The 22,257-nt window shown below is 43.8% G+C and overlaps 4 protein-coding genes across 7 annotated transcripts; 2 read left to right on the top strand and 2 right to left on the bottom strand.

Moving 5' to 3' along the window:
* Positions 1 to 352: 352 nt before the first annotated feature.
* Positions 353 to 5,480, top strand: slc35a3b (solute carrier family 35 member A3b). Of its 4 annotated transcripts, none has more exons than XM_067252385.1 (7): positions 353 to 400; positions 3,097 to 3,382; positions 3,474 to 3,751; positions 3,873 to 4,047; positions 4,270 to 4,388; positions 4,498 to 4,631; positions 4,872 to 5,480. In XM_067252385.1, the coding sequence occupies exons 2-7, from the start codon at positions 3,181 to 3,183 to the stop codon at positions 4,948 to 4,950; spliced, it is 987 nt and encodes a 328-aa protein (XP_067108486.1). In that variant the 5' UTR covers positions 353 to 400; positions 3,097 to 3,180; the 3' UTR covers positions 4,951 to 5,480. The 4 variants fall into 4 exon arrangements, with proteins under 4 accessions (XP_067108486.1, XP_067108485.1, XP_067108487.1 ...); XM_067252384.1 differs by lacking the exon at positions 353 to 400 and adding an exon at positions 2,498 to 2,561 and having other exon boundaries at positions 3,121 to 3,382; XM_067252386.1 differs by lacking the exon at positions 353 to 400 and adding an exon at positions 2,524 to 2,561 and having other exon boundaries at positions 3,289 to 3,382.
* A 2,245-nt stretch (positions 5,481 to 7,725) lies between these two features.
* Positions 7,726 to 9,138, bottom strand: fam78ba (family with sequence similarity 78 member Ba). The gene is made up of 3 exons (XM_067252388.1): positions 8,861 to 9,138; positions 8,122 to 8,401; positions 7,726 to 7,987 (listed from the first exon to the last, which is right to left on the bottom strand). The coding sequence occupies exons 1-3, from the start codon at positions 9,121 to 9,123 to the stop codon at positions 7,745 to 7,747; spliced, it is 786 nt and encodes a 261-aa protein (XP_067108489.1). The 5' UTR covers positions 9,124 to 9,138; the 3' UTR covers positions 7,726 to 7,744.
* Positions 9,139 to 10,313: 1,175 nt separating this feature from the next.
* cmpk (cytidylate kinase) lies at positions 10,314 to 15,043 on the top strand. The gene is made up of 6 exons (XM_067252394.1): positions 10,314 to 10,557; positions 11,912 to 12,058; positions 12,278 to 12,430; positions 12,607 to 12,683; positions 12,872 to 12,968; positions 13,550 to 15,043. Exons 1-6 carry the CDS (start codon positions 10,414 to 10,416, stop codon positions 13,589 to 13,591), a joined length of 660 nt encoding a protein of 219 aa, XP_067108495.1. The 5' UTR covers positions 10,314 to 10,413; the 3' UTR covers positions 13,592 to 15,043.
* A 1,031-nt stretch (positions 15,044 to 16,074) lies between these two features.
* On the bottom strand, positions 16,075 to 21,567 carry bcl6ab (BCL6A transcription repressor b). The gene is made up of 9 exons (XM_067252371.1): positions 21,534 to 21,567; positions 19,804 to 19,975; positions 19,381 to 19,602; positions 18,427 to 19,290; positions 18,208 to 18,335; positions 17,922 to 18,089; positions 17,685 to 17,815; positions 17,449 to 17,586; positions 16,075 to 17,079 (listed from the first exon to the last, which is right to left on the bottom strand). The coding sequence occupies exons 1-9, from the start codon at positions 21,562 to 21,564 to the stop codon at positions 16,936 to 16,938; spliced, it is 1,998 nt and encodes a 665-aa protein (XP_067108472.1). The 5' UTR covers positions 21,565 to 21,567; the 3' UTR covers positions 16,075 to 16,935.
* Between the last annotated feature and the right edge of the window lie 690 nt (positions 21,568 to 22,257).

A 22,257-nucleotide genomic window follows, 5' to 3' on the forward strand; every position in this document is an offset into this window, starting at 1 on the left:
AACATAAATAAATGTATACTTTATTGACAAACTAATAATTTATACACCTCTTCGGTAGCTACATTCTCAAATGTATTTCAACTCCACTTTTTAAGCACCCCTCCCACCCTGCAGGTGTCGCCAAACACACGTACCCACTTTTACCAGTCTCAAAAGAAACTGTGCAGGTATAACTTTGTGAAAGGAATGACAAGTCATGAATTTAACTGTAGCGGTTGAACAGCTTCGCAGAAACGCTGTCTCAGTAGCGTAATAGCTGAAGTAGTACTGAAAAAAACCCTGAAACGACAGTAGAGGAGCGGCTGATACAGTAGAAGTTTGGAGGAAAACACAGAGGACCATCCATCTGATTCGTTTCTTTAATTCAAGACCACGTCCGTTCCGTGATTAAATCATACAGGTAAATGCATAATGTATCCTGTCTGCTGTTCATGTACACTAAAATGTATAAAGTTGTATAGGCCTACTACTGTAGCCTAATGTATAAAATACTGACAGCACCATTGATTTTGTGATGCACAGTGTTGCATTGCAGACAGGACTGATGAAGGGTACTGGACTGATGAAGGGTACTGTACTGTACTGTAAACATGATCATGTAAATCACTCGACAAGACTCGTTTACCTCCTTGTGCCTCTGGAAGGCTCAAACATAAAGAAAAACTTTATTCACACAAAGTGAAACAAGTATTTACTATTGTGATCTGATGGCTTGCTTTAGTGGCTTTGATAACAAGGAATCAAGAAAAAAGCACGTTTCTCACATTGTCCAGCTCCTGCCTCACGCTACTTGCTGCGAAGCTTCTTGCGTCTTCGGAATGTTTAGAAAAAGTTAAATATTAATTCTTCAAGCCAACTCCTATGAAGGCTCAATGGCATCATCAACAGGTGTGGACTGGACAATGAGAGTGGGTGTAGGATACTCCTTTGAGCTGAAGGAGGTGTGTTGTTTGGTCTGCACTCGTGGCACGCACCATTTGTGACACTGACAAGCCAATTAGTTCCAAATGATCTGATTACCTTTGAGCACTTTTTTAACTTAATTTTCTTTTGTACTGCAATACAGAACATTCTAGCAAACTTAAAAGGCTGAATAGGTTCTGAAGAATGTATGAGTGCAATGCAGTAACTAGCTAAGTAGCCTGAGGCTATGAAAAATGAGTCTGCATTTCCTTTTTGTGAAGAGGGTTTGTACAGGAACCACATAAGGGAACCACAATTTAAAACGACAGTTGTGAATGGTGCCACCAACCCAACTGGTGGCAAGACACAAAGTTATACACCATAAATAGCAAGTGGCTTTTCTTAGGAAGAGGAGGATCAGCGAGGGCATGCAGTGAGCAAGCAAGATGGTGGATGGCCTAATTATTAGGTTGAATGCAGGCGTGGTGGAGAAAAGGTGTGGTCAGGGAAAGTGAGGCTCACTGCAGGTTGAAGTGGAAGGGAGGATATGACAAAAACAGCAACAATGGCCCCATATCAGGTACCAAATTACCCTTTTCCCTGCACCATGTTCAGCACAAATAATTAGGCCTACGTGTTGTATGATTATCAAGCTTATGTGCTACACTACACCCCCCCCCCCCAGCACAGTCTTTTATGTGTGTGTGTGTGTGTGTGTGTTAGCACAGTCAGAGATAATTCCATGGCTGGCTTTGAGCATGGGTCAGTCAAGAGAGATGGATTGATGATAATTATCAAAAGACTGAGTGTGTTTGTGTGAATGGATGAGGAATCCTTTCAGTCCACGAGAAGCTGGCAACTTGACAAGGAACCTTTGACTTTGCCTCTGGCTGTGTGTGTAAGTTGGTGGGACACTCCCACGAATAATGTCTTCTTCTGCTTGGTGCGCTCCTCCCTTGGAGACACACACACACACAGAGAGGGCTTGTGTGTCAGTGACCCAGCAGCAGCCAGAGAGAGTCCACAAGGAGACCAGTGTGCCCCACACACCACACCTCTCTGTTCTCTCATCACTAACACGGCGAAACTTGCTCACTCCTGTTGAAAACTCGAAGGAGAGCATGCACGGGCCTCCGACCCATTTTCCTGTTTATATTCTAAAGACTATGAGCTCACATTTACTTTATGCGACTGCAAAGTGTTCCTATTAAAAGGAAAGTTGCTCCCGACAGCTGTCAGTTCATTTGGACAGTACCTCTCACTGTGCGTTTTTATTTTCCTGAAGTAGCCTTATTGTACCAAAGGGGGTTCTTTGTTGTGACCTGTCAAAACTAGGAAGGCCTCCTGGGAACACTGAAATTGGGCCATGTTGTTGTGTAAATGGGATGATGTTCACTCAATGATATGGCTTGCTTGCCCCCCAATCCTTGAGAAAAAGAGTGAACAGACTGTTAGAGGTTAGAGACAATGACTGTAGAGTAGCTTACGTAAACAAACTCCAGTCAATGTGTGGGTGTTACCAGATAGCAAATAGCATGAACCTTACTATAGAAGCATATCCTTTTCCCATCCGGCTTCTAGTCCGCCTGCAGCAGGACAGGAGTGCCACTGGGAAGGTGACACGAATTCAGGAGTGACATCTCAACCCTCTAATAATGGTTTGTCTGTTTTGCTGTCTGTTTGTGGATTTGCGATGATGCTAAATATACTAGACTCCTCATAGAAGCAGTGAATATTGAGAGAATGTGTTTAGAAACTGAAGATGAAGTGAATGAGAATGCACCTTGAAATATGAACAATTAACATTTAAGTATGTGAATTGAACCATTCATTTGATCCTTGTTTTTCTCCTGTATTTTCTATATGCACGTTCCACATTTCGCTTTGGATAAAAGCATCTGCGAAAAATGACTACATTGTAAATGTAATGTTCCATTCAGGACAAGCTCATCCATATGTCTTTTTGTACTGTGTTAAGTAGGTTTTGTCTAACCACTTTGCTAACCATTTTATATGTATATGAATTTCCTCAGAATTTAAGTCTGAGGAACCATTGGTTTAGTAGAGAATGAGGACAAAAGTTTACATGGATCACATACCTTATCTGTCTAATGTTTTTTAATTGTTTGCTCATCAACTGTTTGATTTAGAATTGTTAGTCTCGCAACTTTATGAAATGACTGTCTTCCATAGTCTGTTATTGTGTTTCCCCTACAGTCTGGGTTTTCTGCCTTGGTCTTGGCCCCTGCCTTGAAGGAGGCCTCTTCTGTCGCATCCATGTTGCCACCTGCATCTTCCCCCAGGCTGAAGTACCTGTCCCTGGGGGTGCTGGTCTTCCAGACGACTTCCCTGGTCCTGACCATGCGCTTCTCCCGCAAGCTGCAGGTCGAGGGCCCGCTGTACCTGGCCTCCTCCGCCGTAGTCTCCGCCGAGCTGCTCAAAATCCTCCTCTGCACCCTGCTTGTCTTCAAGGAACACAGTGAGCCTTGGTGACTGTCTGTCTATCTGTCTGCCTGCTTGGGGGGGGAGTCTCCTCTCACACGATCTCTCTCTCTGTCTCTCATTCTCAGGCTTCAGTGTGCGGGCTCTGAATCGCATGATGAAGGAGGAGATCTTGAACAAGCCCATGGAGACGTTGAAGCTGGCGATCCCCTCTGGGATCTACACGCTCCAGAACAACCTGCTGTACGTTGCCCTTTCCAACCTGGACGCAGCCACTTACCAGGTGACTTACCAGCTGAAGATCCTGACCACGGCCCTGTTCTCTGTGTCCATGCTGGGGAAGAATCTTGGTATCTACCAGTGGCTGTCCCTGCTCATCCTCATGGCTGGAATCGCTCTCGTACAGGTGATGCACTTTACTGTAAACAAAGCAAACCTCTCACCCCGGTTAGCAAATTTTCCAATGTTATGAGTTGCTGTACCTGCAATGTAATTCTGTTTTTGTGGCTATGCGTTTGGGTTTGCAGTGGCCTACAGAGTCTCTGGGAAGTCCAGAGCAGAAGGTTTTGTCCGCAGGCTCCCAGTTTGTGGGGGTGGTGGCCGTCCTGGTTGCCTGTGTCTCCAGCGGCTTTGCGGGAGTCTACTTTGAAAAGATCCTCAAGGAGACCAAACAGAGCGTTTGGATCCGAAACATCCAACTAGGTCAGCAGCACCCATGATGCCCTGTGTGTCTCACGCTTTTGTGTTGTCAACTTCCTCTCGCACTGCTGAAGCTGTGACGTTTCTTAGCATAAACTGAACTTGTGAACTCAATTTGAGGCCAAAACTAGCTTGACGTTTTTCAACTGCACTAACCTGCCAGCCTAACCCTAACCATTGTTATAAACAAATTGTAATAAGAAATGTTATCCCGATCCTGTACAGGCTTGTTTGGTTTGGTGTTTGGTCTCTTTGGCGTGTTTGTGTATGATGGAGAGAGGGTGCAGGAGTCCGGGATGTTCCAAGGCTACAACAGCCTTACCTGCACAGTTGTGGCCTTACAGGTTGGTCCGTTAAACACCTGTCGTACCCCCTCTTGTCTGTTGGTATACGGATTATGCATGACTATGATTTCTTATTTGATTGTTGCCTCATTTGTGTGCTTTGTGTCAGGCTCTTGGAGGACTGGTCATAGCAGCTGTCATTAAGTATGCAGACAATATCCTGAAAGGGTTTGCCACATCCCTCTCCATCATCCTCTCAACCCTCATCTCTTACTTCTGGTTGCAGGACTTTGACCCCACCAGGTATACACACATGGGAACTTGCACACTGACAAAGCGCTACTATGGCATTACAGGTATTGAGTGGGTTGAAAAGCTGTAACACAGTAATGGACAAATAAAACACTTTAACCCTGACCCTAACCTAGTTTGTAAAAAGACAACACCAAGATGTCCCTATACTGTCTGTCTACATATGAATTATGAAAAGATCATGGCCAGGTAAAATGTAAAAAACTAAAAAAAAAATCTTTCCCATCTCAGTGTGTTCTTCCTGGGTGCCATTCTTGTCATTGCTGCCACCTTCCTCTACGGCTATGAGCCCTCTTCCAAGCCCCTCTGAATCAGGGGGAGCGTTGCGAGGGGGAGACCCAGAGCTGACCAACCCAGAGCATAGGGAGCATGTGAAGGCAATATAGAGAAAGGCGGAACAATTTACAAAATAAGGGAATTTATCAACACTGCAAACCTCACAGGATTAAAGATGGAGCAGAAGGACATATGAATGTGCTACAGACATTCACCTCGGTGGAGGAGAAGGACCTAGCAGTAGGAAGCCGCTCTGGCCTGTACATTGCTTCTGCTCTGTCACACGACAGAGCCAAGCAGACTGGAACATGACTTCAAGATTTCTGATCAATGTGAAAGCTTTTTGGGGGAGTTCTGTGCAATCTCCTATTATGTACTCTACATAGAGAAATGATGTTACCTTTGTGCAACTGAAACCCACACGATCAAGGCCGGATCTACCATATGGGCAATCTGGGCACATGCCCAGGGGCCCTTGGGCATAGAGGTGCCCTCCGTGATCGGATAATTATTAATATTCTGTATTTTTTGGGGCTAAATAAAAACAGTCTACAGAAGGCTTGCTTGGCCCTTGATCTTGATGATTAACCAATTAAAATTAAATAAACGTTGTAATAAAATGAAGTATATAAAATATAAATGAAGTATTAGGATCTGGGGGGAGGGGGGGGGCACATGAGCTTCAGTGCCCAGGGGCCCTTTGGGGTACTAATCTGGCCTTGTACACAATAACACAAAACCTGGTTAAAAGTGGGGAGATGGGTGAGAAATGTGAATTAACATTGCATGTAAGTGGAAACGTTTAAATTCAGCTTTGTACTTGTATTTATGAGACACACACACAGATGTAGTCAGCTGAACCTAAAGCTGTTACAAGAGCTCACTATATGAAGGGCTAAGCCTACCAATAACCCCTCACCTTTGATAGCAATCAATAAAGCTTTGTTAGGGCATACATGTAGGTATTGCAGGGACCTTTGAAAATGAAAAGCAATCACTGCCAATGTTACTGTCTTAATCATTTAAATAATATTTTAAATCATATATCTAAATTATGTTTGGGAAAGGGGTATGATAGTAAGAATTTGTCAAATGAGTAATAAGGGGCATTAATGAGGCCTTGGTGCTCCATACAAGATCAAATCCTGTTCAGTTTAGCATGTGTAGCTGCAGCTAGCGGAGGTATAAGGTAATGCATATTTGCTGCAAAGAGGAAGGCACTGTAAGGATGTGAGAAGAATGTCTTTTTTTTATCACTGACAAGGACACACTTGTTTTCTGACCTTACTACTCATTATCTGCCCACTCATATCAAAAGAGCACATCCAATTACTGTTGGGGAAAATATATTTCAAATGAAAACAGAAATAAATGAAACTGTTGTTTAAAACATGTACTACCCTACTTAACTTCAAAGTGAGACGGATGGATGGAGTTGAGTCATAAAATGATTGCTTGTGAATGTTTTTGCTTTGTCTGGTTCCTGTTTAACTGAACTCTGATGAACCAAACCTGTCACTATGGCAACCCAACACTAGTGAGGTTCTTACATTGTTTTTTTTGACACACTATTCTAATTTATTTGTATGTGTGTTAGGGAACTAAGTAGCATTTCCCCCAAGAAGGACAAACCTAAATATAAATGATAAGGAAAAGGCAGTTTGCGGAAAAGGAAAAAAACAGCGTTTTTTTCTCATCCATCAGACCTCTGTCCTCTTGGTGTTTAGATGCATGCATGGAGTGGGAAGGGGATGAGAGAGCAGGAAACTAGAAAGAGAAGACAGATGGAAAGGTGAAGACTGAACCTGTAGAGAAGCACAGATGGATGATGAGTCATGTGACATGTGTTGTATGGTAGGGGTGGGTGCCCCCCCCCCCCCACACACACACACACACACACTCACACACCCTTGGTATGAACCCTCTGGTCCTGATCACTGTCATGGTACAAGGTGGCCCTGTTCCAATCCAATCATTTGCCTTTCCACAATACAACCCTATGCCAAATAATTTCCATGACCATTAATCCAAGACCTGTAATGATAAAAGGCAATATATCTACTTGTAGACTTTTCACTACATTGGTGATTGTGACAGAGCTACAGCATAACTTATCAACAGATCAGTCTAAAAAAGATGACAAAGGCCCCCATATCTTTTCAGACCTTTATCCCAAGTGGATGCTCTTAATACAATCTGACTGTGCAAGTTGATCTTAAACTTAAAGTGTGTTTATATAATATAAGTCTCTATTGACATTTTTTTAATGTAGCCTTTTGACATATGAGATTTAAAGGCCATGTCCATAATTGGCACTGAGGAGGGTTTTACAGCTTGCAGGATATCATGGCCTGTGAAAATTGGACATTCAATGTCCTTGTCTATCAGCTTTTCAGCCTCTCACAGACAGTTTTCTCTCTCATGCAATAAAATCTACAGTTGGATGCGGGATGCAGTTCTCTTTATGGTCCTCAGCATTGAAACTCAGATAGCACAGCAGAGACAAAGTCCAACAACAGGTAAGACCACTGATTTGGCTTCGATTCAGAAGCTATGGAACTTGAGTGCACAAGTGAGGCAGAACAAAAATAGTCTGGCTCATTAAAAACTCTGATGCAGTTCCATCTCCAACACCAATCTGTCTTGGTTAATGCCCGACACTTCACCGTGGCACTTCCAGTTCTGTGGAAACCCCACTGGATAGTCAACGTGACTGACTGGAGGTAAGGGAACAACACTTGCGGGAAGTTCATTCCGCCTTTGACGTCGGCTAAACCTTAAATATTTTATTAATTCACAGTTTCTCTGGAGGTGCAGTACTTTTGATCTTATTTTGGCGGTATAACCACTAAGGGCGCCCCTCTCCGGGGCCTCCACATCAACACCTGGGCGTCATTGGCGTTGGGCCGGCCCAGGGCGTTAGGGGGGATGGGCTCCTGGTAGTTGAGGATGTGGGGCTGCTCCTGGTGTGGCCGACCAACCAGAGAGGCCCGGGAGCCCAGGGGCATGTCAGGGTCCACGGCAATGTCCACCCGCATCCTCCAACGCACCGTCTGCAACACGATTCGCTCCTGCAGGAACACATTGAGGATTGAAAGTCATCTTTTGGATCAATGACAACAGGTATGTGAAAAGTGAAAAAAAAAATGAATAAAGAAGAAAGAAAAAGAAAAAAAGTGAAAAGAGAGAAAGGACTGTTGGTTACCTTAGTGACCGAGTTCATAGCCACTAGCCATGTGATGAAACTCTGGTCTCTGGTGATGTGAGACAACATGGGTGTGTTGCTGTTGCTGATGGGCACAGCCCAGGTCACACTGGGGTAGAAGTTGTCATTCATGCTGACTGTCAGTCTTGAAGGCTTGGAGGTGGGGCCTGTCAGGGTGACAGTCTCGGTGGTGTTGCCGTACCAGGGGTAGCTGACCCCATCAGAGTCACTGATAGCCTTGACCCGGCCTTCACGGAGTTCTGGTAACTCCCAGCTGGACCTGAGGCAAGGGACGGCGGCACCATCAAATCAAGAGAAAACATTAAACCAAACCATGTACTCACTGCCTGTTTTCTATTTGCAAACCATATCACATGCAAATGAACTTAATCCCATGTGTGTGTGTGACTGACAAGAGTTCGAGGGGAAGAGAGAGAAGTAGAGAGAGATAAAGAAAGATGTGCCAGAGGCACAGAGAGACAGGCAGACTGAGTGGCACCAACTTACATTTACATTTACATTTAGTCATTTAGCAGACGCTCTTATCCAGAGCGACTTACAGTAAGTACAGGGACATTCCCCCGAGGCAAGTAGGGTGAAGTGCCTTGCCCAAGGACACAACGTCAGTTGGCATGACCGGGAATCGAACTGGCAACCTTCGGATTACTAGCCCGACTCCCACACCGCTCAGCCAACTGACTCCCTACTTGACTGATGACTCTGACTACTCAGAACTTACATGCCAATGTCACCATATGTATTGTAGAACTCCATCTGTGTACAAGCCTGGATCCAGCCCACCACCCAAGTCTCATTTCGGGGCACCGGAGGCATCACGATCCCTGCGGAGGCCCTGAAGTAAGGTGTCTTGTAGCGTAGCACAATGGGCGAGTTCTCCTCAATGACAGTTGGACACTGATCAATAGAGGCTGATACCTCGTACACAACAATGTTCTCCCGTCTGATACGCGGCTTACATGCGATGCTCTGAATGCAGCCCATGGTGCTGACGAGTAGCAGAGTAAGCAGAACCAGAGGGAGCAAATGAGACCTGGCCAGTATGGACATCAGTCCCTTTCGAATTCCACTCAGTCTGAGGAGCAGATCAATCTTTTAATTGCCCATCATAGATGTGCTCAAATGCTTGGTTGTAGGCAAAACGAAATAGAAGCAGCATTTTGAAAACAAACATAAAGCCGAACATTCGATCAAATATAAAAACAGCCACAGCGATTGTTTTCAAGCGTTTGTCGTGGGAAAATTGGACGGTAAGAAGTGAAGAACGCCGTGGAAAGTGAGGGGAAGGTAGACTGAACAACTCCCTGCAGCCTTCCCCCGATACGTCTGTTCAGTGCCGCACTGCCCTTGGTGCTTGTCCCCAGTAACTGCGATTCGGCCTCCCCTGGGCTGCTTCCCTGCCGTTGCTTCGGCGTCCCCCTTCCTCTTTGAGTCCACGCGTCCGGCTGCAGGTCGGTGCCCCTTGATCCTGGTCCTTCGGCTCTGCGTTGTCATGTCAGTGGCGACGGAGAAGCAGGTTTGTCAGTTGTGTTCGGTTGCCTTTGTTTAGATGGCTTGCATAAACCTATATTTTTTAGGCGCCCTTAGAGCACCAGGCAAGGCAATACGTTATCATTGGCTAGTCCAGCCTATGGCTCATAAGGCTTCTTAAACCCCCAAAAATACATTAAACATGCATTAGCAAAAAATATATCTCGGGTTTTACCCAGAAACAGTCTACATTTCAATGTTCTTACTCAAGTGTAGTCCCTTTAAGATCAATTGTCCAGGAGATGCATGAATGGTGCATCGTGAATGGTGAGAGGAAGCGAGATACATAAATATGCAAAAAGACAATAATAGCCTACCAAGACGTTCAATCATTCCTGTTCATGCCGGCAAGTAGCCTACTATCCGTGTATTTATAATCGACTGAATGAATACAAATCCTTTCTTTCTTGTTTGGTGGCATATCTTTTTTTCTGAAAGGACACTGTCGCTGTCCACTTTGGTCAGGTGCTGATGCTGTGAAGATAGACAGTTAGCTACCAGTAGGGAGAGGCATCACCCGACCCCTGCATTGAAAAAACAAGTGCATGTGGGCGTGATTTACAACCTATGAACATGGCCTCTGCTTTTCCATTGGTAGAAAGTGGTCACGTCATTAGCGGATGTGGCGTTACATGCTCGGCGGACTTCCGTATGACACGCACTCACCGGTCATTCAACCAGTTTTAGGACTCGCAACTGAGTCGTTTAGCGTTTGCATTTTGTCTTGTCTTCTAGTTTTGGTTTATGATTTTTTGTTTACTGAGAACCTTATCCCAGAAGGTGCCTAACGTTGTGAGCAGGGTCGCATTGATGATGAAGCCGCAGGTTGTTTTCGTGTTGGGCGGGCCTGGCGCTGGGAAAGGGACTCAGTGCGCCAGAATCGTAGAGGTAGGAGGCAGAACAATGAAAAGAGACAAATTATACACCGTGTGGTTAAAAAGACGCACAGGTTACTTAACTGACGATTTTCAAAGATCTGCAGTTATTCTCTCAGGCATCTATCCAAAGGGGTTGAATATTTGTGCTAACTTCCGGTTGTCCTCTAAAATGAACCCATGCAGTGTTAGGCATAGCTTCCTACAATTTACAAAGCAATTGAGCCAAACCAAAGGTACCTAGCTAACTAAATATGTCCATTATCAATACTATCGCAGAAGGCTGAAGAAGCTTTGGATCTTTAAATGCCCTAGTCATCTTTGTACATCTGGTAAAGACAGCTTAAACGATAATGATATTTAATTGTCAATAGTGTAGTCCATAGTACTGATAACAAATACTGATAAAATCACCATAGAGTAGTCATGACTCGTGACACAGCATTAACCTTTAACACACTTGGAACAAAGGTCTTCCTCATTGTGGTGATTAATAGTAATACACACCAACAAAATGTGTATGTGGCACTCTTGTTTTAGCTAGCAGACTGTTTATTCTTTCCCTGTTAAAAGCAAATCGATGACAGCAATTGTTTTCTCTACCTGCGTTTGTTGTGGCTTCATACCAGGCACAAACTAGTTTGTGGTGCGATTAGTACCTCTCAGCAAATGGAAGAAGGCATGTTCATGATGAATAGTTAATAATAAATGAATCACTGTTAATATTAACTTGATCATTTAGGATGATCAATGTACAATGCCCATAAGCATTGCATATGATGTGTCATAAAAGTCTGCAAGAAAATCAAGCAAACAGTTTGATCAAATGGAACTTTTGAACTGGTATTATGGTGAAAATACTATCTGTATTTTCTATGATATGCATTGTGCTGTGCTGACAGTCTTACAAATTAATCAATAAGGGGAAATTCTTGAAAATCTATACCAGGTGCATACCACATTACAGTATGATAATTATCTCTCACCAAGTGGAGCTATATTTACTTAAAACAGGTAGTAGAACAGGTTTGACAGTTTGTGTCACAAACAAACAAAGCCGCTTTCTCGAACTCTGTGCCGTTTAGATGTCGCTAAATATTGAGCAAGCATCCTGTTTGCCACCTGCTTTGTGCTTAAACCTGAATAACACCTGTAAGTCTCCATTCATTCAGATCAAACCAGCTGATAAGTAAAAGGGCACAGGCAACAATGTGCTGGCTCACATTTTTCAGTTTTTCACATTTTAATATGGTCAAATGGCAATACACTTTTTCCATATACAGCGGTGTGGCAACAGGACAGTGGCCTTATAATCATTTGAGTCTAAGACTCTGATGAGACTCATTCAAGCCTCCTTCTCAATCCAGAATTACAGCTACACCCACTTGTCAGCGGGGGACCTGCTCAGAGCAGAACGGGGCCGAGATGGCTCTGAGTTTGGACAGCTCATCGACAGCTACATCAAAGAGGGCAAAATTGTTCCCGTGGAGATCACCATTAACCTACTTCGGAAGGTATGCAACAACTTCAGGTACTGCTTTTGAAAATGTGTGTTGGCATTCCAATGTCATTTTCAAATGTCTGCTTGTCCCTGTTGCAGGGATGTTTGCTTGATGTTAAGCTGTGGAGGTTACCAGTCACCTCATGGTCTCTGTTAAACGGTCTTGTATTTCCCCGGTATAGGGGTAAGGCTCAAGGCTGGTGTTGATGCTTTTCCTCACTCTTGTGCTCAGGCTATGGAGGAGACCATACAGGTAGACGATAAGAAGTTCCGCTTCCTCATCGACGGCTTTCCCCGAAACGAAGACAACCTACAGGGATGGACCACCGTCATGGACGGAAAGGCGGACGTCAAATTTGTGCTCTTTTTCGACTGCAGCAACAAGGTCATTTCCGCCGATTTCTTCCACAGTTCTGTTCCGTACTCTCTTCTATTCTAATTGGGTCAAGGAGCTACAACATGTAGGGGTTTGCCGTCCCAGAGAGGGACAATGTCTTGGACGAGGGACTTTCAGTGTCCTTTCGACATATCAGTGATGGTCGAGTGTGATGTTGTCTGCAGGTTTGCATCGACCGGTGTCTCGAGAGGGGCAAGAGCAGCGGGCGCACGGACGACAACAGAGACAGCCTGGAGAAGCGGTGAGTCATTGTCCTCCCCCACGACCTCCTCTCTTTCCTAGCTAGCTCGCCACTATTGTCCTTCACACTCGAGGTACACCGTAGCCCCAGTTTGTGACCCATTTTTGGGTGTCTTCTGAGCCGGAGCGTGCCCTGTGGGCTAGCTGGCCCCGTTCATTTGCCTTTCCTTCTCTCCTCTGCTATTGCAGGATCCAGACCTACCTGCAGTCGACCCGGCCGATCATCGACCAGTATGAGAAGCATGGCAAGGTGCGCACCGTGGACGCCTCCCGCGGTGTGGAGGAGGTGAGAGCTGCATGGGAGACTGTTAAGGAGTCTGTTTCTGTTCAGGTGGATTTGGGGATTTTTCCGCTCTGTTGGATTTTCTATTGAAACAAAGTCTCCACCTCTCTGTCTCCATCTTTCTCTCTCTCTCTCTCTCTCTCTCTCTCTCTCTCTCTCTCTCTCTCTCTCTCTCTCTCTCTCTCTCTCTCTCTCTCTCTCTCTCTCTCTCTCTCTCTCTCTCTCTCTCTCTCTCTCTCTCTCTCTCTCTCCTCTCTCTCTCTCTCTCTCTCTCTCTCTCTCTCTCTCTCTCTCTCTCTCTCTCTCTCTCTCTCTCTCTCTCTCTCTCTCTCTCTCTCTCTCTCTCTCTCTCTCTCCCTCTCCCTCTCCCTCTCCCTCTCCCTCTCCCTCTCCCTCTCCTGTCCGTCTCCGTCTCCGTCTCCGTCTCCGTCTCCGTCTCCGTCTCTCTCTCTCTCCCCGCCTCTCTCTCCCCGCCTCTCTCTCCCCGCCTCTCTCTCTGCCTCTCTCTCTCTGCCTCTCTCTCTCTCTCTGCCTCTCTCTCTCTCTCTGCCTCTCTACCTCTCTTCTTTCTCTCTCGCTCTCAGGTGTTTTCTGATGTAAAAGCCATCCTGGACAAGGAAGGTTGACTGCCAACTGCCAATAACTGTACCATTTGCTGTCAACTTTTAGTTATCTTTTTATCAACTACAGCTACACTATGCTAGTCAGTTTATTGGTCCAGTCATATTACCTTTTCCATTTTTTACGTATGTCTGTGTACAGAATGTATGAAGATGATTGTGTGTTAGAGGTAGAATAATGCTGATTTCGACAAATCTCTGCTTGTTATCCAGGATCATTATGTTTAGAGTGGAGGAAGGTCACCATGGTGGTTGGATATCCATAGCCAAACCTGTCATACTAGTTGGAAACCTTTGCAAAGGAAAAGGAAGTACCTAAGTAGGAATGCGCTAAGCTTGATGTGGCACCTATTTCACCTAGAAATACAGGAATACAGTACTGTACTTGAACAGTAATAGCATTTATTGTTCTGTGCAGTGTCACAACTTGATCTAGCTTCAAGGCAAGCAACTGTTTTTACAGACCAGCTGGCTGTTTTCTGCAATAGAAAGACACGGGAAGGAAGCCTCCTGTTTAAATCCAGAGAGTTGTACATACTCCTCAGGACACAGTGACACTATAGCTCACAGGCTCTCACTATGTCTAATAAATTACGTTAAACTTGTCTCCTCTTGGGTGAAATATCAAATCATTGAAATCTCCCCCGGAGATCTCCTGACACAAATTCAAAGACAGTAGGGGAAGCAGAGACATAAAAGACAACGCCAAATGTTTTATCACATTCATGTAGGTATGTGTTGGTATACCTATTTTCAAATCTTAAGGCTCCTTTGGGACTATTCTGTGTCATGTTGAGTTAGTGTATGTTGAACCAGAAGACTTATCACAATGTGTGATGAAGGGGCACACAAAGATCTGCTCTGACCTTTTTGCTGCTACTTACTTATGTTACATCATTGATGGTCAAAAAAGGACCAGTTTTGACAAATCTGAAATGTATTTAATGTGATCAAGGATATAAAATATACAGAAAGCACATGAACGACCGTCCTACTTGTGTACATTCTTCGTTCTCTTTTACTGTGATTCAATAAACACCTTTTTCCGGTCCATTTGGATTCTCTAAAGTCAAGGATAGGACATGAGTAACAGTGATGTGTAGAGAAGCATATTTTCATCTATTCAATAATGATTAATTAAAGGTTACCTTAAAAGGGCGAGGAAGTAATGCCTTTCTCAAAGAGCTGTTTTCACTTTATTGACCAGCAGAGGGCAGGCCAGATCGACACTACTTTCTACAGCAGAATGCCTTAGCAATGCAGACCTATTCATAATGTGTTCCACTCTGACTTCAATGGTATTTATTTTTAAAAGCCACTAGTTTTGACAACCGTGAGTTACACCGTAACAATATTTCGCCTCAATGACTGTCTCTGTATGGCTTTGGGCATGGTGGTGCATGTAAAGGGAAAACTGAGGTGAAAGGTGAAACAGAGTCTGCATACAGCATACAACCTGTACGTGTCATCCTACGTTGACATGGTCAATCTCTATTAAAGCATTTAAAAATGACCAACCTCTGTTGTACATGGTAAGGAATGTCAGCGTAATGTCACAATCCCGTTCAAAGTCAAGGACGGCAGGCCAAAGGTCACAAATCTGGTGTGGATTTTTTTGGAATGGTTGTCAGAGGGTCATTTGTAGTATCCCTGTGGTCATGGGACCTAGAACCTGGAAAGACGTCAGAGTGAAACCCCATATGTGTTGGTCATTCCTTGGCCAGTGTAGCAAAGTTAAGTTAGGTGTCCCCCCCCAGCCTCATCAACCTAGAGCAGGCCCTGTGAGGTCCAAGGTGAGAGTTACAACAAATATATTGGGGGGGTTTTGAGAGCAGGGCTGTTGGGTCCAAAATATTCCAGGCTAAGGTAAGAGTTGGTTCTTCTAAAAACCTCTGATACCGAGGTCATTGTCATTTGTTTAAATAATGACTTGAACATGGATGCTGCTACTGATAAAAAAACAATACCATCATTGACAGCACTGGCAATAGAAAATACATATAATTTTAACGATTACCACAGCTTTTTCACTTATAAAGACCCTAATTGATGAATAATGAAACCAGAATGGACTGCCATAAAGGGTCAAAGACCTTCTTGAATGTGATGAATGTAATTCCACAGAGGAGGAATACATTACCTATTTATCTATCCACTTATCCTAGTCTCATTTAGCAAACCATAAGACAGTTTTTAGCCCAGAGCCGTAGTCACCCTAAATGCTGCTGTACATACAAGCTATGAAGTGCAATTTTTGTAACTTTTTATGTGCAATTTTAGGGAATAGTGGAATGTGATGGTTGTGTGTTTTAACTTAGTCTTAATCTTTCTACATTTTTATCTTATTTTATAAACGAGTGTAATTATTCAGTGCACATGAGGATGCCTCCAATTTCGTTGTACAGTGTACAATGACAAAGATATTCTATTCTATAACAGTATGACTACATTTGACAAGAGGCTTTTATTTAGGTGTATCCCAGACCACCTGCCAATGTTGACAACTTAAAGATAATATACTACTGATTCTTCACTGGGTAGCAAATACACAACATACTTATTTTCACCAAACATTCATTTTATTTATATCCTCTACATTAAGCTCTGCAGTAACAAAGATCCTTTCATAACATTCCTGAGGACGCCGCTCGAGACTAGGTGTATTTACAGCATTTTAAACTTGACAAGAAGCACAGGAAAAAGAAATTACAGTACTGATATACTGCACAAAAGTAGCTTAAAGTAAGGCACCTTGAATACATTGCATACATAGCTACAAGGGTGCTCATTACTATTACACAATGTGATAACACAAACCCTTGCTTACTGACAAGATATAGCAGACAACACAGAAGTACCTTTCTGTAAATTATAATTCTCTGCCAGCAGAGGGCAATCTGTAAAGATATTATATTTTATATTCACAATAAATGATAAAACTAAAAAGTATAGTTCATTAGCTTATACAATCAAAATTCATAACCAAATATAACAATGTACCAATGAAAGTTTACTTAATTTGAATGATCATTTCAAAATGTTGTACAGTTGAGGTTTTGAAGTTCACATTTCCTGAAAATTACATGACTGAAATAATAGTTTTGCCATTGTATTACAATAAAAAGATGTCCAGGTACATTTAATGAAAATCTATGAAGTAGAAACATTTTAAAATCTTATGTACATACTTCTGTTTGAACTTATTTACAAACATACAAAAATTACAAAACAGCTGTACTTCCATATCTGAAGTACATATAAAGCCAAACTAATTCTCAGATTATACGGTACGAACACAGCTTGATTTTGACCAACAGTCTGGACTGGGATTCAAAAGTCCTAGTGTTGTCTCAGCAAGCTTTGGCCAAGCCGGCCAGGATGTCAGTGTTGGGTCTCCGGGTCTGAGTCTTGGTATTGGTGACTGCACCGTGCTTTTGTCTCAGGTGGAGCCTCAGCTGGCTCTTGTGTCTGAAGTGGAGGTCACATTTCTCACACTGCAGAGGGGTAGAAAAGGAAAGAAGTGGGTTTGATGGACGCCATCTTCGCATACACACACAAAACCGAAGACAAGGTAGGATAACTGAGGCCACAAACTAAGTATAGGCCCATGGCAACTACATGAGGAGAAAGTTGGTATTCTAACCCAACACAATTACAATTCCTTTCAATTGTTTCTCCAATGAAGGTCAATTAGTTGATTGGGATATAATCAGTGCAAGACCATTGCTGGCTTGTTAGACCTCTAGGCTTAGGGCTATATATAACCAGTTGAGTCATAGGGAGGAAGAGATTACTGAGGAAATGGACAGGTCAGATTTAGCCACAGAGACTGGGCCGTGAAGATGGAACAGACAAGTGCTTACATGATAAGGCTTTTCTCCTGTGTGAATGCGCAGGTGACTCTTCAATGTCTGAAGATGGCGAAAGTGTGTTCCACAGATCTCGCAAGGGTATGGCTTCTCTCCCGTGTGAATCAAAACGTGGGCACGCAGGTGGGCCACCTAAGAAAACAAGAGACTTTGAGAACATGGCCTCTCGATGAAAGTATAATTCATTCTTTTTTTTCTTCTTCACACAACAGCAGCAAATGTTTTCATACCTGTACAAAGCGAGCACAGCACGTCTCACACTTGTACGGCTTCTCTCCAGAGTGGATGCGGGTGTGGGTCTTCAGGTTGGCTGGGCGGTTGAACTGAGCCCCACAGATGTTGCAGCGATATGGCTTTTCACCTTGAATATGCAACAAAGACACTATTAGACACAGACAGCCCTGAAACAATTCGATAGTAATGTATCTGGTGGTTGAAATACCACAGTGCAAGGCGTTCCCGTTTACCTGTGTGGACAGTCTTGTGGCTGGCCAGATTCCCCTTGTAGCGGAAGGCCGCTTGACAATGGTCACACTTGTAAGGCTTGTCACTGTGGGCCTGGAGCATGTGGTCTTTCAAAGAATCAGACTCAGAGAATTTGGAGTCACACTCGTTGCAAAAGTAGGTACCGTTCTCTGAAAAGGTGACAGAACATCCATAAGTGAGTGGAGTCTAAATAATGTCCCAAAAACTGCAGCTTCATACTGGTAATACAACATGCATAAGAGCAACTTGTCATGAGCTCCTACTCACCACAGCTTGAATCAGAGTACTCAGAGTGCCTCTCGCTGGTCTCCTCCCCACTGTAAGAGCCAGGGGAGCGCAGACACATGTCCCGGTGATGAGGTGTATCTGAGCCACAGGTGGAGCATCTCAGATGGCTGACAGAAAGAGAGATACAAGGTGAGCAGGGCAAGTCCTGCAAGAATCCAACAATGTTCCCATGCTGGCAAGTGGGGCATTGGGGCTTACCTGTTGATGCTGCTGATGTGATGGCCAGTCTGAGGGACAGAAAGCTCTTTATCATGCTCACTGCTCATATTGCCAGACTGAACTTCCATGTGTCCATCTAGTTCGCTGGTCAAGTAACGGCCCAGTGGAGGTGAGCAGCCCCTAGCCTCTGTCCTGCCTCCCTCTGCCTCCTCTTCCTTTTCGTCAGAGGTCTGGTTCATCACAATGAACTTGTACTTCTTCCAGTTGTGGGCCTTGGGCTCCTCCTTGCAGCCACGGGGCTGGGTAACAGACAGGGCTGCGTTCTTGCTGCTGCTGGACTCAGTTGGAGAGTTGGGGTGACAGTCGGACCGGTGGGGGCTCTGCGGGCTGCAGATCACTCCTTTACCACAGCCTGGGGACATGCTGTGGGGGCTAGGCTGTGGGTGCTGGGTACAATCTTCCATGGAGGATGTAGGTGCCTGGAGGCCCCGGAGGGCTCCCGAATTGCAGATGACAGGAGAGGAGGATGAGTGAGATGACAGAGGGTGGTGGATGATGGTGGTCGTGGTTGTGGTGGCGGCCTCGGTGCCCTCATAGACCTGAGAGCATAGATTCAGAGGTAGGGTGCCCCCTTTGGGAAGGTCGCTGATTTTGCAGGCTTCAGACAGTTTTCCTAAAGGGATGGGCAGGTGTCCGTACACATGGTAGGAGCTGCCAGAGGCATTTATCCCACTGAACACACTGGGGCCGTAGGCCCTCGAGTCTCTGAGAGGAGGGGCGGATGTGTGGTTGGACCTGGGGCACGTCTCTGTGCCAAGAACGGTCTTAAATCCAGGCCCATCCTGAGACACATGCATCAGGCTGTCCTGTACATCTTCAGTCTGCAAACTCAGAGACAGACCCCTAGGGGTGAGAGGATAAACAACCATTTAGTACAACAAATCCTGGAGCTAGTGTAAACCAATGAGCTACGGTATCAAGATCATCATCCACCTGGACTTGATGAACCTGCGACAGGTGTCCACCACGTGGTCCATCTGGAGGTATGCTGCAGTGTTCATGGTGGCCAGAACCAGACTCTCTTTCAGAGTTAGGCAGGACGTGTACATAAACTCCAGCAGGATGGCAAAGCCCTCAGGATCCACTTTGGGGTCCAAGCTGATGGCGCTGAGGTTGCCCTTTTGAGAGTCCGTGAATACCGAGTAGAAGAGGCCACTATGAAGGGGGAAACAACATGCTTTTTAAAATCAACTTCTCAACAGTTAATTCACAAGTTAATGAAGAATTTGTACACACGTCAGTGAAATGTAATTCATAAACTAAATTGCTTCTTTTGGAGTCTCTGGGCATGCATGTTGGAGTATCTGAAAATTGTTTCAGACTAAATAATCAGTTAGACATTAACTGAGTATATACCTGCAGGCCACCAATACAGTCTTGTGAGCTCTGAAACACTGTCCATCCACCTGAATGGTGACATCGGTGAGGATGTTTCTACTGCGTAGACGGTTGAAGTTAAGGAGGATATCGCCTGCATGGCGGGTGAATTGTATGCAGCCTTCTGCCGTGGAGGCCATGCTGTCTGAATCTGGAGGTAAACATCAATTGAAGAGGGATTTATAACTAACAGACACACATGCCAATAGAAACACAAAGCAGACATTTAATTTTTTCAAGGGCAGGGTTGACAAATCATGTTCCTATAGTCCTATAGGTTTTTGCTTTAACTCTAATCAATGGCACCTGATTCTAACAATTAACTAGTTGCCTAATTGAATCAGGTTAGTTACAAATGGGGTTGAGTCAAAACCTACAAGAGGGTGAGTAGTTGCCGGTTTCTGCATCCCTGTTCTACGTAAAGGGGGAAAAACAGTTTAGCGGCCCCCTAACCCTAACCCTGGTAGGCTATAGATCATGTTTGCATTCAATTATACAGTAATTTAATTACCATTTCAGTCTGAGTGTCTTTGCTGCCCAATAGGCGGCGCCATTGTGCCAATACAGACAGAATGCTCAATATGTTTCAAGGTATTTTTTTCATCAACTCGTTCAGAATATTAGTTCATAAGATTTTTTATATGTGTTTGTGTGTTGGGGGGGGGGGATTACATATTTTAATTGTATTACTGAAATACAGAATAGCCACCTCCGAGGAGGTATAGCGGTGGCCATCTCGATATGGCTTGTTCGCGCAACGTGTCTCGCATTTAGTACATTCCGTCTTGTGTGTGCAATAGATTAAGTTGCTTCTAAAAAAGGTTTCCTATTCCACGACATCAGCTACCCTATTTACCCAATGACATTTAAAGTACAGTAGGCTATACCGTCCTACTCTCAACTAGAACAATTAAATTACTTTACGTTAAAGTAGAAAACATGAGATCTCTGATTTCATGAGGGATTGAACACGAACAGGCTATTGACGTATTAAAATAGTTTGATTTAAGAAGCACAGGCTAAAATAACATGTAGCGCATCACCTGGATGATCCATGTTAAAATGGCCACGCAGTACAACACAATGTTAGGATTCTTAATAAGCATAGAAAATAACAATTTAGTTTTAGGCGACTGGAAAAAATGCACACAGTGCTGAATAGTGAGGCTAGTTCAAGCTCAAGTGATCTGAACAGACAGGCTTGTCCTGTTGCTCAACTTGTTGCCTCAGAGCCTGTGCCTGTTGTTGAAATGACGAGTACAGAAAATGTTGTAACATTGTAAAAGTTATTAACATTCATTTAACAGAACCACCCATTTAAATCGTCAACAGCTTTCACTTCACGTATTTACTGAAACTGTAGCCTATACTTTTAGGTTTCCAAATGTGTCCGATATGATAATGGACAAATCAATTTGTGCCAAACGAGAAAATTACTCCCGTGTCGGTCAAATCAATATTTGAGTTCAGACATGGCGAACTTCCTAGTCGCTGTTCAAGTATGCCTTGGGCGGAGAAAATACCTACGTCTACTACTCTACAGTACGGCTAAATCGTATTTAAAACATCTTCACACGAACTACGGATTTACGTTTTCCATAATCATCGTTGAAATATCTTATAAAGATTAATTGCAGCATATATCACCACGAACGTCTACCACCACATGCAACTGCTGGCGAAATGTTTAGAAATATGAAAAAAGTCACCTTGTAAAACTTTCCTGGAAACTTCGTTCATCACCAGTTCTGAGAATCCAGTTCTAAGAAACTCAAGGGTTTAATTCTCGGAATTCTACCAGGAAGCAATACCATTTTCGAGATAACGGGGGTGCTGCTTGATTATTTTGATTGAATTTTGTACATGTTTTGGATTAAGATATACATATAACAAACAGCTCATATGTAAATGTACTTAAAATAATAAAATGTTAACTATTCAGTACTTTGTTGGATTTTTGTGAAGTTAACACAATTCCATATATGAATCGATTACTCTTTCAAATAGATTTGTCCACAAGCAAGGTCACCTGACCTCTTAAACCGTGGAGATACTAGTTCGCGAAGTCAGCTTGTCCATTGCTGCGTACTAATGCATTTCTGAACTTGGGTCTATTTGGCAAACTTAAACATTGAAATTATGATAGTCACGGATGTATTATTTTTTGGTCCTCGCATTGATCTGTTCATGTTTGGTTGCTGGAACCTTTCCTAGAGCAGGTTTGTTGCAGAAAGGACACGTTGATTGTTTTTGAACAACAAAAACAGTGTTGCGCTGCCTACAGTTTCCAAAGGTTAAAACTATTGAACAATTCAGCGCGATGGCATGCGACATTGTAACTTGCCATTATGACCATTAAGCGTCATGTCGTTTCTTTAACAGCGGTCAGTCATATAATTATTGTTCAAATAGGTTTATGTGAAACATTTTGCT

Source organism: Osmerus mordax, chromosome 16, assembly GCF_038355195.1.
Source record: "Osmerus mordax isolate fOsmMor3 chromosome 16, fOsmMor3.pri, whole genome shotgun sequence".
NCBI lineage: Eukaryota > Metazoa > Chordata > Actinopteri > Osmeriformes > Osmeridae > Osmerus > Osmerus mordax.

What these genes read in the sequence shown, in the direction of transcription:
- fam78ba (XM_067252388.1), bottom strand. Translation starts at nt 9,123, where the DNA reads ATGGGCTGCATTCAGAGCATCGCATGTAAGCCGCGTATCAGACGGGAG. An exon ending in ACATATGGTGACATTGGCAT is followed by an intron (nt 8,402 to 8,860) that starts GTAAGTTCTGAG and finishes CCCTTGCCTCAG; the next exon opens with GTCCAGCTGGGAGTTACCAG. An exon ending in CTATGAACTCGGTCACTAAG is followed by an intron (nt 7,988 to 8,121) that starts GTAACCAACAGT and finishes GTGTTCCTGCAG; the next exon opens with GAGCGAATCGTGTTGCAGAC.
- bcl6ab (XM_067252371.1), bottom strand. Translation starts at nt 21,564, where the DNA reads ATGAACGAAGTTTCCAGGAAAGTTTTACAAG. An exon ending in TTCCAGGAAAGTTTTACAAG is followed by an intron (nt 19,976 to 21,533) that starts GTGACTTTTTTC and finishes GTTTACCTCCAG; the next exon opens with ATTCAGACAGCATGGCCTCC. An exon ending in GCTGTGCTCGCTTTGTACAG is followed by an intron (nt 17,587 to 17,684) that starts GTATGAAAACAT and finishes TTGTTTTCTTAG; the next exon opens with GTGGCCCACCTGCGTGCCCA.
- cmpk (XM_067252394.1), top strand. Translation starts at nt 10,414, where the DNA reads ATGATTTTTTGTTTACTGAGAACCTTATCCCAGAAGGTGCCTAACGTT. An exon ending in AGTGCGCCAGAATCGTAGAG is followed by an intron (nt 10,558 to 11,911) that starts GTAGGAGGCAGA and finishes TTCTCAATCCAG; the next exon opens with AATTACAGCTACACCCACTT. An exon ending in TTTTCGACTGCAGCAACAAG is followed by an intron (nt 12,431 to 12,606) that starts GTCATTTCCGCC and finishes TGTTGTCTGCAG; the next exon opens with GTTTGCATCGACCGGTGTCT.
- slc35a3b (XM_067252383.1), top strand. An exon ending in GCTTGTCTTCAAGGAACACA is followed by an intron (nt 3,383 to 3,473) that starts GTGAGCCTTGGT and finishes TCTCATTCTCAG; the next exon opens with GCTTCAGTGTGCGGGCTCTG. An exon ending in GCACAGTTGTGGCCTTACAG is followed by an intron (nt 4,389 to 4,497) that starts GTTGGTCCGTTA and finishes GCTTTGTGTCAG; the next exon opens with GCTCTTGGAGGACTGGTCAT.